We start from the raw sequence: 14592 nt of genomic DNA, 5'->3' as shown, positions 1-14592 counted from the left end.
TATTTCCCATCTTCTCTTCTGCTTTCACTCTTTTCCAGCTTTGTCAAAAAAGGCATTCCTCTCACCCATTTCATGTTTCTGTGGGACCTGGCCCCATGATAGAAAAGCCTTTCAAGGAGTTAAAGAGACTTGAACTATTGGGACATTCTGTTAGAATGAGTACTCGTGGCTAGAGAGAGCTGTGGCCACAGGTTCAGTCATTGAATTTGCTCTTGAATCCGCAGGTTCTAGTCTACAGGAACATTTTCAGTGATAGAAGAAGGAGGCTCCAGGCTTGGGAGAGCATGGATTTTGGCAGCAGCCTGACCTGAGATCCCTGACCATAACCTCCAGGCAGGCCTGGAAAGAGAAGACAGAACACAGCCTGGAGTTACACACCCTTTCTTAAGAAGTAGAGAAGATGAGCAAGGTCCAGGTGAGGTTTGTGTTATCTGTTTTAATCCTTTGTTTCCCAGGGGACTTGTGGAAGCTTCTGAAAAGCAGTCTGGTGAAATGAGAACAATATGAAGTAAAAAGTGAAAATGATGGTCACTAAGTTGTGTCAGACTCTTTGGGCCTCCCATGGAGTGTAGCCCACCAGGCTCCTCTGTCTGTGGAGTTCTCCAGGCCAGAATACTGGAGTGGTTAACCATTCCCTTCTCTAGAGGATCTTTCTGACCTGGAGACAGAATCCTGGTCTCCTCCGTTGCAGGCAGATTCTCTACCTTCTGAGCCACCAGGAAAGCCCTGAGAAGAGTATATGTTAATAAAAATTAGGATCTGGTGGACAGTAAGTTTAGGCTAAAATCTTAAAATAGAGGCAAATTCTTCCCTTATAACTTCTTAACCCCAGTTTCCAAAAAAAATGAAGTCAAAGCCAATTATTCTTGGGTGATCTTTGTATTTTTATTTACACAAATGATACATAGCTCCGTTCACGTGCACAAGGTTTAAGCACACACAAGTCTTTGCACCAAAAGAGAATATCCTCTTTCACTTTTTTCTCACCAAAGGCCCAACTCGAAGGGTAACATGTTAATAATTTGGGTTTCCCATCAAATTCATGTTTGGTAAAATATATCTATATTTAGATTAATTTATGTATATCTTAATATATGTATTTGTATGTGCATACATATGTAAACTTATAGATATGTAGCTGGATGTATTATTAAGAGTTTTTCATATGTCTGGGATGAGACTATATACTATATAGACTATATACTATAGACTATATACTATTTGGGGGCTTGATTCTTTTCATTTAAGAGAATGCCTTGAAAATCATTGATACCAGTATATTTAAATCCATCGCATTGATGTTAATGTTTGCATAATATTTCATAGCATGGAGGTTTAGGATACCTTGTGGTGCAGAGGTTAAAGCGTCTCCCTGCAATGTGGGAGACCTGGGTTCGCTGCCTGGGTCGGGAAGATCCCCTGGAGAAGGAAATGGCAACCCACTCCAATATTCTTGCCTGGAGAATCCCATGGACGGAGGAACTTGGTGGCCTACAGTCCGCGGATCGCAAAGAGTCGGACACGACTGAGCGACTTCACTTCACTTCTTTTGTCTGCCTCTAAGAGACATCTAAATTAATAACAAATTTTTCACTCATATAAACAAAGACATTCTTACTACACAGTGTCTTTTATTTCTATGCAAATATTATTTGAGTTCTTTTCTAGGCTGGGAAGGACTAATTTGTAAAATTCCACAGGGCTGTGGTTTGAATGTTTGTGTGCCTCTACAATTCATTGTTAAAATCTTAACCAATCAAAGATGATGGTATTAGGAGGTGGGACCATTTGGAGGTGTGTAGATCAGTCATGAGGGTGAGGTCTTCACAAATAGGATGAGTGTCCTTTTACGAGAGAATGCACAGGGATCCCTCACCCTTCCCTGCGAAGGTTCCCGCTATGAACAAGGGAGCGGGCCCTCACTAAAAGGTGGCCATGATGGCCCTTGATCCCAGACTTCCCAGCCTCCACAACTGTGAGAAATAAATTTGTTTTTATAAGCTACCCAGTCTGTGGTATTTTATTATAGCAACCCAAGTGGAGTAAGACACAGTCACAGGCTTTTCCCTGGTGGCTCAGTGGTAAGGAACCCACCTGCCAATGCAGGGGACACAGGTTCAATCCCTGGGCCAGGAAGATCCCACATAGCCCCAGAGCTAAGCCCGAGCACCACAGCTACTGAGCCTGTGCCCTGGAGCACGGGAGGCGCAACTGCTAAAGCCCACTGGCCTAGAACTTGTGCTCTGCAACAGGAGAAGCTGTGACAGTGAGAGGCCCACACACCACAGCTAGGGCGTGGCCCCCACAGCTAGAGAAAAGCCCATGCAGCAACAAAGACACAGCACAAAAATAAATAAATACAGATTTTTTTTTTTAAAAAAGACACATGGTCTGTCCTACGTGAAATAGCCACAGCTACAGTGCCCATAATTTTTTATCATGGGGAAGATAAACAGAACGTGTTCCTGGGACTTCCGTGGTGGTCTAGTGGTTAGGATTCCGGGCTTTCACTGCTGTGATCTGGGTTCAGTCCCTGGTCTGGGAACTGAGATCCCATGAGCTATGTTGTACGGCCAAAAAATAAAATAAAAATGAGATCTCTTCTGATTTATAAAAAAATAAAAGAACATGTTCTTATTCTTTTTTCCACATCATATATTCCATCACGAATTGCACTGGAATTTGTTATTACAGGGCCCTGTGTCATTCGAGGATGTGGCTGTGGGCTTCAGCGGGGAGGAGTGGCAGCTACTGGGCCCATCTCAGAAGGCCCTGTACTGGGACGTCATGTTGGAGAACTACTGCAACTTAGTGTCAGTAGGTAAGGGCAACGTGTGCTCAGGCCACCCAGGATGGCTGTTCTGCTCTCTGTCCATCTCTAGCTCAGCCCAGGCCTGCTTCACCTACACCCTTCTCAAATGACTGACCTCCCTGTCTACAAATTTACCCTGGTCCCAGCTAATGCCCATTCTGGCTTTAGATCAGAACATCTCCACTATGAGAGCTTTTCATAGGGATGGTGACGGGCGTGCCTCTCTGCTGGTTTCCCTGGTAACCAATAAGCCAACCTGACATCAATTTCCCCTGTAACTGGTAACGCACCCCCACCCCAGCAAAGACTGCCGTCATGTCCCACCTGCCATGTACCGCACACAGTGGGGTGTTGCTCCAGGACCTTGTGTCAGACAAGTAAGCTCCTCCCTCCGTTAAACCATTGATGTCTCTGTCGCTGACTCTGGGCTCTTTTTCTTTGGTTTGAAGTTGGGTGAGTCCAGGGCTTGGCTTGGAGGACTGCAAGGTGCATCCCAGCAGACAGCATTATAGTCAGTTGCCTTTTCTTTCTCATTCAGTGAAATCTGTAGGGTTCCTGGAATGTTGTATTTTATGGTTGGGACTAAAGCACTGTAGGTCCTACAATGCATGTTCTCCCTTTCCAAGTTAAAGGTTTTTACTTTACCAAAGTACAAGGGATGTGGTCCCCAAAATCAAACTTTGTACAGTTCTCGTAGATCACCCTGGCTCAAATGGTCAGCACCAGCCATCCCATGATTTCCCGTTTACAGGATATCAGGCTCCCAAACCAGATTCACTCTTTCAGTTGGAACAAGGAGGACCCCCATGGACGGTCAAGGGAGCAGCCCTGAGTCCAACCTGCCCAGGTGAGTGAGCTCAAAACAAGAAGGTGGGAAGAAATGACACAAAAATTCAGTTAGTCAGTGACAGGTTGACATTTCTGAAGTGTTATGTAGAGAACTTCCCTGACACCGTTGGTGACCCAATAACCTAACACTTTTCTGCATGTTGTTATTAGGGCTGTTCTTCTTTGCCTGCTATTAAAGGATGATGTCTTCTTTCCTAGTTTTCGGGATCTTACCGTGGTTTGTCTCATCCTAGACCTTGCGGTCTTAAGCTTGTTCCGTGCTTCCCAGCACGCTCCCTCATGCCTTCTCCTTTCCTTTGTCTGCAAGGGCTCACTGTCTGTCCTCCACCTTGCTCACTCCGAGGTCCCTCTCACCACCCATACAGGTCGTTTTGCACTTAGCGCTGCCCCCTGCCTCTGCAGTATCAGCTCCCCTTTTGAGAGCTTTTCTCCCTCCCTGACAACCCGTGTCACCTTCATTCATCTGAAAACCACACACATCTTGTTTCCCAGGGGACCTCTGTCTACTGATTGACCCTCTGCTTCCCCAGCTTTCAGGTCAGGGGTTTTGTTAATCTTCTGTTAAAAGTTTGACTCAGTCTCAGGGCCTGAGCTTTCTGTTCTCTGCTGGAGGGCCCCAGGTTGACTCCTGCTAACGTCTGACCTGCACTCTAACCCTCTGTGTGTTGCCAGCCACCAGGGCCACTGGCCTGTGTTGCTCTACTTCCTGTGCATGAGACCAGAATCCTCTTTTCTCCCAGATCCTGTCTTCACCCTCAGAGTGTGTGTTCACACATATGGAAGATTTAAGCTCTCTGACAGATATCCCTGGGTTGACAACTCTCTGTCTATAATCTAATCTGCCCTCTGATTCTGCATTTTGCCTGGATCCGAAGTAATTGTTCTGCGAAATCCTTTTTCCTTCAGTTTCATGAATGAGATCATTTTTCCTCCTGGTGAATTCTTTTCCTCCCCATGCATTTTGTTTAGGTTCTACCATATTGCTCTGCCTTTCAGTTACCTTGAGTCTTTCCTATTTGCTCTATTATTTCTGAAGGTCTCTGTGGTGGTCCAGTAGTTAAGACTCCATGCTTCCTCTGCAGGGGTCACAGGTTTGATCCCTGGTCAGGGAACTAAGGTCCCATATGGCACAGGACACGGCCAAAAAAACTTGAAAGACCTTCTGTATGGATTCCAGGTGCCTTCTTTTGGGCTTCCCTGGTGGCTCAGATGGTAAAGAATCTGCCTGCAATGCAGGAGACCTGGGTTCGAGCCCTGGGTCAAGAAGATCCCCTGGAGAAGGAAATGGCTACGCACTCCAGTATTCTTGCCTGGAGAATTCCTTGGATAGAGGAGCCTGGCAGGCTACAGTCCATGGGGTCACAAAAAGTTGGACATGACTGAGTGACTAACACTAACTAACTGCTGTTCTATTGAATTTTGTTTTATAATACTGTCATTTTTTCACAGAGCATAGCATACACTTCCATAGTAGACATTTCTCTTAGACTGGGATCTTACAAGAGCTAACTCAAACCATGGCATTTTTATACTCTGTTTCCCCCCCTAGAATTATCATGGATGTTTTCATTGTTCTTTGTCCTAGAAGAAATGTGGGAGATTGATCCTATGCAGTGGCACCCAGAAAACCAAAACAGGATTAAAACTTTGGAAAGATGTCCACAAAGTTATGCAAATAATTTTGACTCATGCAAAAGCCTTGTTACTTTAACACAAAAACACAATAAGTTTGGCTCACACTGTAAAAGTTTAAAGTCACAGTTAGGTTTTGTTGCTGAGAATAGAAGATATGCAGGAAACGACTCTGATGGGTTCAGTGGGTATGGGAAATCATCTGTCTGTCTCTAGGATAATAAAACTCTTAGTGGAATCAAATACCATGGTTGTGTAAAACCCAGTAGCACTAAATCACCGCTCAGTGGCCGTCAGAAAACTTGTTCAGGAAAGAAGCCGTATGCATGCAGTGAATGTGGGAAAGCGTTCTCCAGGAAGGCACAGCTCATTAGACATCAGAGAACTGAAAGGGGAGAGAAGCCCCACAGATGCAACACATGTAGAAAAGCATTCATCAAGATTCAGCTCACTGAACATCAGAGAACTCATATGGGAGGGAAGCCCCATGAACCTAATGAATGGGAAAGCCTTTTCCAGAAGGTTGCAGCTCATGGGCCTCCAGAGAAGTCACACAGGAGAGAAGCCCTACAGGATATGGTGAGTGTGGAAAAGCCTTCAGCCAGAGGTTACTGGCTCAAGAGACATCAGCGTTCTCACACCAGAGAGAAACTGTATGGCTGCAGTATGTGTGGGAAGGCCTTTTCCCAAAAGGCTTACCTCATTGCCCATCAGAGACACCACACAGGAGAGAAGCCTTATGAGTGCTGCAAATGCAGAAGAACCTTCTTTTTTAAGTCTGACCTGACCAAGCATCAGAGAATTCACAGGGAAGAGAAACTGTGTGAGTGCAGTGACTGCAAAAAGGCCTTCTGAAGCAAGGCAAAGCTCATTCAGCACCAGCGGACTCACACCAGAGAGACCATATGGCTGCAGTGAATGTGGCGAAGCCTTGGCCGACATGTTCTCATCAAACATAAGAAGACTCACTGGGGAGAGAAAGCTGTAGAATCCCCAGAGCTGGAGATACCCTCCTCCGGGCATCATAGCTCTTTATGCCTGAGTGAACTCATACAATAGCAACGCCCTGTTAACACAGTGCCTGCAGAGATGGTGTCTTTGGGAACCCAGTCCTTATCAAGCAGTGAGCTGCTAATGGGCAGAAACAGAGTGATTGTGGCCCAGTCTTTTCTAAGAAGTCAGGCCTCAGTAGATAATCAGGGGTTTACTCAGGGAATAAGCCTCAGAAATGCAGTGAATGTGATCACCCCTTCAGTAATAAATTATGTCTTATATGTTACAGATACTGCATAGAAAGAAAAATCCTTGGGGGATTTTTCCTCCAGAGATGGGGGAGCCTTGAGCCAGAATCTTCCCCACATTCATTATGTGTCAGTGCTCACTTAGGGCAGAAATGCTGGATTTCCCTGGAGGTCCAGTGGTTAAGACTCTAAGCTTCCTATGCAAGGGGCACAGGTTAAATCCCTGGTTGAGGAACTAAAATCTCACTGGCTGTTGTGGGGTGGAGCCAAAAATATATATATAAAGAGTTGATTTGGGGACAGAAATGCCGTGTTTGCAGTGATTGTGTAGAACACTTCCATGAGAAGTTAGACTTAGTAAATATCAGTGAGATCATATGGAGCAGAAATGTAGCTCTTGGGGGGAACCTTTTTCCCAGAAGTGATATCCTAGTGAGTTTCAAAGAGTTCCCATGGGACCAAAACCTTAGGAAAGAGTGTGATGGTCTTCAGTGATCAATTATACCTTCTCACTTGTCAGAGAAGCATAGAAAGACAACTCTAGAGGCACTGAAAGTGGAAAAAACACATTTATAAAGTGGGGAAGAACTCATAGAAAAGAGAAATCCCCTGAAAGCCATAAAAAAAAAAAAAGGAAATTGTATCCCCAAATTAAGTCCTGTATCACAGTTTTACCTTTGGAAATGGGGAGAGACTTCTCTAAGTAAAGGAAATCTTCAGTTCAGTCACTCAGTCGTGTCCGACTCTTTGCAACCCCATGAATCGCAGCATGCCAGGCCTCCCTGTCCATCACCAACTCCCGGAGTTCACTCAGACTCGCGTCCATTAGACGTCAGGAATTGCAGTATGGAGTGAAAACCTCAGAATATAATGAATGTAAAAGTACAGCTGTATTAGTTTCTTGTGGCTGGTGTAACCAATTTTCACAAAGTTAGTGTTTCAGAATAACACAGTGTATTAGTCCAGAGATCTGAAATCCAAAAAATGCATCTCTCTAGGCTTAAAAACAAGGTTGTTGGCAAGGTCACATTTCTTTATGGAGGTTCTAGAGCAGACTCGGTTTCTTTGTTTTCCCAGCTTCTAGCAGCTGCCCAAATTCCATGACTTTTGGCCCCTTTCTTTCCTTAAGGCCAGTGATGACTGGTCAGCTCTTCATCTCTTGCTTTTCTGCCTCTTCCTTCCATGCTTAAGGACCCTTGTGATTACATTGGGCCCACCCAGAGAATTCAAAATAATGTCCTATCTTAAAATCAGCTAATTAGCAACTTTAACTTCATCGCTAACTTGTGTCCCCTTTGCCTTATAATATAGCATATTCACAAGTCCTGGATATAAGGATGTAGACATCTTTGGGAGGCCACTGTGCTGCCTACCAAAGGTCACCCTTTGGCACCCAATGGTTCATGTCCATCCCACATGTAAAATGGATTCACCCTATCCCACCATCTCCAAGTGTCTCAGCCTGTTATAGGACCAACTCAGAGTCCAAAATCTCACCTAAAATTGATCCACTCGAGAGTGCCAAATCTCACCTTCTAAAGCTAATATTGGTGAGCCTCTGGGTATAATCTGCCCTGGGGCACCATGTGAACCTTAAAACTCTAGAAACAATTTATTTGGCCTTAAAATGACTTAATGCCATCTTCTGCCTTAATTCCCCTTCACCATACAATGTAACAGGTTTCCATATTCTGGGAATTGGGACATGAACATCTTTGGGATTTGCCATGATATTGCCTACCACAAAAGCATTAGATTTCAGAGAGTTGCACTTCAATAAATTCCTGCCTACCCCTTAAATAAATTAGAAAGAGCATGTTCTCAGTGAAGCAGTTATCTAAAGTAATTATGATCTAAGTACAGTTCAGTTCAGTTCAGTCGCTCAGTCATGTCCGACTCTTTGCAACCCCATAAATTGCAGCACGCCAAGGCCTCCCTGTCCATCACCAACTCCTGGAGTTCACTCAGACTCACATCCATCGAGTCGGTGGTACCATCCAGCCATCTCATCCTCTGTCGTCCCCTTCTCCTCCTGCCCCCAATCCCAGCATCAGAGTCTTTTCCAGTGGGTCAGCTCTTCGCATGAGGTGGCCAAGGTACTGGTGTTTCAGCTTTAGCATCATTCCTTCCAAAGAACACTCAAGACCAATCTCCTTTAGAACGGACTGGTTGGATCTCCTTGCAGTCCAAGGGACTCTCAAGGGTCTTCTCCAACACCACAGTTCAAAAGCATCAGTTCTTCGGCACTCAGCTTTCTTCACAGTCAAACTCTGACATCCATACATGACCACAGGAAAAACCATAGCCTTGACTAGACGGACCATTCTTGGCAAAGTAATGTCTCTGCTTTTGAATATGCTATCTAGGTTGGTCTTAACTTTCCTTCCAAGGAGTAAGTGTCTTTTAATTTCATGGCTGCAGTCACCATCTGCAGTGATTTTGGAGCCCCCAAAAATAAAGTCTGACACTGTTTCCACTGTTTCCCCATCTATATCCCGTAAAGTGATGGGACCAGATGCCATGATTTTCATTTTCTGAATGTTGGGCTTTAAGCCAACTTTTTCACTCTCCTCTTTCACTTTCATCAAGAGGCTTTTTAGCTCTTCACTTTCTGCCATAAGGGTGGTGTCATCTGCATATCTGAGGTTATTGATATTTCTCCCAGCAATCTTGATTCCAGCTTGTGCTTCTTCCAGCCCAGCGATTCTCATGATGTACTCTGCATATAAGTTAAATAAGCAGGGTGACAACATACAGCCTTGACGTACTCCTTTTCCTATTTGGAACCAGTCTGTTGTTCCATGTCCAGTTCTAACTGTTGCTTCCTGATCTGCACGTTAACATTTTTTTTCTTTAATCAGAGAATCTTGTACTAATTCTTAGATGTGAACACCGTGGAATGCTCTTGAAACATAAGAATCAAATTGTCAGCACTGGAAAAGAACTCTCTCCTAATGGAACATGAGATTTTTACTGCTGGAAATACTACAAAACATACCTTTGTATCTATTCTGAAATTGAATAGATTAACATATCCACATATAAAATTCCATGGGCAGAGGATCCTGGCGGGCTATAGTCCACGGGGTCACAAAGGTAGGACATGACTCAGCAGGCATGGATCAACCAGTAATGTTGATTTCACAGTCAGACATCCAATCAGAACCTATGCATGTATGCCAAGAAACAGGAAAATAGGACCCATAAACACAGAAGGAAAGTCTATAGAAAGAGACCCAGAAAAATAAAAAATGAAAAAATATTTCTTAAAATAAAAATAATAAAAAATACAGAAAACAATAAATCTAAAAAGAGGGGAAAAGTAGTAAAAGGGACCCAGAAATGACATGGGTGATAGAATTAGTAGAAAATTATGTTAAAATAGTTACTATAAATATTATATATGGTCAAGAAGGCTGTGTCAAGTGGATTATGGAAATTATAATTTTCTGTGGAATTTTCTCCACATGAAGAAAGGGACAGATTGCTCCCCTGGTGGCTCACAGGGTAAAGATCTACCTGCAACATGGGAGACCTGGGTTCAATCCCTGTGTCAGGAAGATCCCCTGGAGAAGGGAATGGCTACCCTTTCTAGTATTCTTGCCTGGTGAATCTCATGGGCAGAGGAGCCTAGTAGTCTATAGCCCATGGAGTTGCAAAGAGTCGGACACAGCTGAGCAACTGACACGCACGTGGCCAATTGCGCAGTGTCTCTTTAAATTTTTTATTTATTTCTGGCTGAGCTGGGCCTTTGTTGCTGTGTGTGGGCTTTCTCTAGTTGTGGTGCCCAGGCTTCTCATTGCAGTGACTTCTCTTTTTGCAGAGCATGGGCTCTAGTGCACGTGGGATCAGTAGTTGCAGGTCATGAGCTCTAGAGCTCAGGCTCAGTAGTTGTGGCACACAGGTTTAGTTGTTTTGTGACATGTGGGATCCTCCCAGATCAGGGATTGAACCCGTGTCCCCCACATTGGCAGGCAGATTCTCCACTACTGAGCCACAAGGGAAGCCTTGAACAAAGCTTATCCAACACCTTGCTCCATAAGGTACATCACTGCCTTCTTGCACTTGAAGACATTAGACGGTACCTGAACACTGTGCTTGGGACCATTTTAATCAGCAGAATTACCAAGAAAAAGTATAAAAGTATAAATTACCAAGAAAAGTGTCATGAAAAACAGGACACTAAGTAGACCATGAAAAGGGTGCTTGTTTGCAATAGGAGAACTGAAATAAGACAGCATCATTTTGTTCAGACTCAGCCAGGATCATACACATTGGGCAACTCAAATTATTTGTTGCTCAAATTATTCTATGCAGATGTCTGCAGATGTTCGTGCAAGTGCTGTGATTATTGATTTTGGGTTAAAAAGAAATTTTAGCAGTCAGGTGAATTCACAGTAAATCCATGAATAATGAGAACTGACTGAACTTTATTTTTTAATTTTTCTGCTGGTTTATGTACATCTAAATGGTCATTTTAATAATATCCCTTCTACATATTTTAGATATCCTGTTTCTCAATACAGTAACCTTTATATTAAACATATTAATATCTTGTACTGATAATTCCTGCATGTGTAGTTATTTCATATCTGATTCTTTTATTTGTTCTGTCTGTTGAAATGTGTCCAAAAGCTCCTTGAGGGCAGATTTTTGCTGTGTTTATATGTTAGCACTTAGTTCTTCTTCACCTCTTAAATAATTGTCTGAAATGTTTTATAGAGACATTTTATATCCCTGTTTTAGGGATATTTTACCTGTAAAATATAGTGAATATACTTTCAGAAACTTCTGATTTACTAGACTAGTTGATAATTAAGTGTTCAATTGCAAAATCAGTATAAGGGCATTTTACTTCTTTTCATAGTAACTAATGAAAACTGTTACCCAGAGAGAGAGAGCCTTGGTAACTTATGGTGAAAACAGCCAGAACATATACCTGTAGGTCTTTTGCTTATTAGTAATGAGCATCACCGGCTTCCTAGGTTGTGCAGTGGGAAAGAATCCACCTGCCAACACAGGAGGCCCAAGAGACATGAGTTCAATTCCTAGGTTGGGAAGATCCCCTGGAGGAGGAAATGGCAACCCACTCCAGTATTCTTGCCTAGAAAAATTCCATGCACAGAGGAGCCTGGCAGGCTATAGTCCATGGGATCACAAAGAGTTGGATACAGTTGAGCACACACATACACACACTCACAATGATCACCACACATTGGAAGAAGAATCTGTGATAATTAATAGGGACTAGTGTCATTTGAGGATATTTCTATGGACTTCACTTGGGAGTGGGGCTTCCCTTTTGGCTCAGATGGTAAAGCGTCTGCCTACAATGCGGGAGACCTACGTTCGATCCCTGGGTCGGGAATATACCCTGGAGAAGGAAATGGCAACCCACTCCAGTACTCTTGCCTGGAAAATTCCATGGACAGAGGAGCCTGGTAGGCTGTAGTCCATGGGGTCATAAAGAGTTGAATACAGCTGAGCAACTTCACTTCTACTTATTTACCTGAGAGGTGTGGTAGCCACTAGGTTCTGCTTAGAAGAGCCAACATCAGGATGTGTTACTGGAGAATTCTAATAACCTGTGACACTAGTTAACTGTGTCATTCAGAACACAGCCAACAGCCTTTCCTTTTTTAGTTGCCCTAACGTCCAGAGAGACTCAAGATACTGGGTTTGAGTTTATAGACAGTCAATTTTCAGTCCTGCTGTTCCCATCAGAGCTTAATGTGCTTTCATCTTCATTAGCTCTTTCATCTGCCAAGGTGAGAGTGTGTCCATTCCTTTTGGGCTCTTCCTAGACATCCCCCGCTGAGTCGAATTGTAAGCATCCAAGTCTTTGTCATTTCCCATGAACAGGCTATCAAGCTACCAGACCAGTTCTGATCCTTAACTTCGAGCCCAGAGAAGGGCCATGGAAAGGAGAAGTTGAAATGCAGCATCAGTACTTTTCAGGTAAGTAAGCAGATGAGAAGCCGCAAGATGGGAAACCTTGAGAGTAGTTGGAGGTGAAAGGTTGACCCTTCCGAATGTGTTTAGCAAGGCTAAACCTCTGAAGGTGGTGGTTGTTGTTAGTCACTAAGTTGTGTCTGACTCTGCAAGCCCATGAACTGCAGCACGCTAGTCTTTCCTGTCCTTCACTGTCTCCCAGGGTGAAAATAAACTCATGTCTGTTGAGTCTGTGGAACCATCTCATCCTCTGTTGCCCCCCTGTCCTGCCCTCAAACTTTCCCAGCATCAGGGTCTTCTCCAGTGAGTCAGTTCTTTGCATCAGGTGGCCAAAGTATTGGAGCTTCAGCTTCTGCATCAGTCCTTCCAGTGAATATTCAGGTTTAGTTTCCTTTAGGATGGACTGGTTTGATCTCCCTGCTGTCCAAGGGACTCTGAAGGTCTTTACAAACACCTAAATCATTGACAAGGCTCTCTTGCATGCTGTTTCCAGGAAAATGTGCCTCTTTTTGTCTCAGATTGACTCACTGTTCAGTAGTTAGTTTCCTTACAGCATCCAGACTTCCTCCTCCTCCTTCCTGTTTGGCAGCGTCACTTCCTTTCTCCACATTCTCTTTCGCTTCTTGCACGACTGAGTGACTAACACTTACCTGATCAAATAATGCCACAATTCTTCCAGTTAATACAGCAACACCAGTGCTGGTGGCTTTCTGTGGGCTGTGTGAGAATGTATCAGAGCAAACCAGAAGGTGGGGATATTGACCACTGGTGGTCTATAAATGTGATATTAGAGTTTTGGGAAGGTTCACTGTCTATTGCCTGCAGAATTAATTAGACAAGAAAGAATCAGTAAGATAGGGTGACTACACTTTAAAAGCTGAGGATCCTTTATTCTAAACTGCTTCCCCCAGATGTTTGTTTAAGACTTAATTTGGTGTCTTTCCTTTGTTGTCATTGTTTGTGCCTGATGAATGGACCTTCTCCATTCATCTCCGGGCATCTCCTAAAGTCTTCAGAGTTGCAAAGCATGAAGCTTCATTTTTGCCTATTTCTGTCATTTGTTAACCAGTGTAAATTCATCAAATTTCATGGCCTTAACAATACTATTTATTTGCTGATGACTCCCAAATTTCTGTCTACTGACCAAACCTTCCCTCATCCTCATATAGTCACCTGATGCTTCTTTTCTGCACTCAGAGATCTGATACCTACCTCATATTCACATCACTTTTTGTTCCTCTTTTCACTCACACCACAAATCGAATCTATCAGCAAGTTTGGTCTGTCTCCTTATATCCCAAGGGCTCCACTCTTTTCTGTTACTGTTGTTTTCACTCACACATCAATGTCCAGTATTTTTTGCCAAAATTGTGATCGTTTTCTTGAAAATACTCTTGACTTCTTTAATCTTGCTTCTCTCTGTTCTCCACACAATAATCAAGTGATTTTTTTTTTTCAAAAATTTTGCTGTTTTTATTTATTTATAAAAAGGAAGTAAGGAAAATCGGTGTTTGTAGCTACTCACCACCCCACCCCCCACAATGGTCATGAGCATAAGCTTCAGAAACATCTGGCTTTTTAAAGACATAATGTTTTGACAGTTACCTGGATTGAAAAAATGAGGAATGACAAGATAAACCATCATGTAGAACAACCTTCTGAGTGGGAGGGTAGAGCGCAAAATCTAAAGTGTAATCTAAGAACAATGCTATATGACATAGCAGATCATTACCAATTTTCATAACCACAGTCCACAAGCCTAAAAATAGTGTTATGTCACAATATTTAAGACCTTGTAATTCACATACACAAAGGGTGACATTTTTGAAGTGAAAGCTAAGACATCTCTCTCCTAGTATTACCTTGAATGGCATCCTGTTACTGTTATTAATAATATAATATCTGAATCCTTCCAGAGTCCTACACATGAGCATTTCCTGACTACTGCCTACTTTCTTACTTCTTTATGTAAAAATGAAGTATAATGAAGTTAATTTTTGCAATCAACCCACAGTATAACCAGCATTTAGATCGGGAATACTGGAGTACTGTGCAGGATGCCATTGTGGGAATCTAAAACAAATCAGTCATTCTGCATTCAGGCCA

General features: G+C 43.2%; 1 protein-coding gene and 1 pseudogene across 1 annotated transcript; both read left to right on the top strand.

Moving 5' to 3' along the window:
• The first annotated feature begins 400 nt into the window (after positions 1-400).
• Positions 401-14416, top strand: LOC138096887 (zinc finger protein 577-like). Its single transcript, XM_068993134.1, has 5 exons — positions 401-415; positions 2695-2821; positions 3564-3659; positions 12397-12492; positions 14403-14416. The coding sequence occupies exons 1-5, from the start codon at positions 401-403 to the stop codon at positions 14414-14416; spliced, it is 348 nt and encodes a 115-aa protein (XP_068849235.1).
• LOC138096109 (zinc finger protein 577-like) lies at positions 5451-6352 on the top strand (annotated as a pseudogene).
• Positions 14417-14592: the final 176 nt, after the last annotated feature.

Source organism: Capricornis sumatraensis, chromosome 20, assembly GCF_032405125.1.
Source record: "Capricornis sumatraensis isolate serow.1 chromosome 20, serow.2, whole genome shotgun sequence".
In the NCBI taxonomy this organism is placed as follows: Eukaryota; Metazoa; Chordata; class Mammalia; order Artiodactyla; family Bovidae; genus Capricornis; species Capricornis sumatraensis.
The sequence above is the reverse complement of the archived record's forward strand: the minus strand, read 5'-3'. Positions and strand labels throughout refer to the sequence as shown.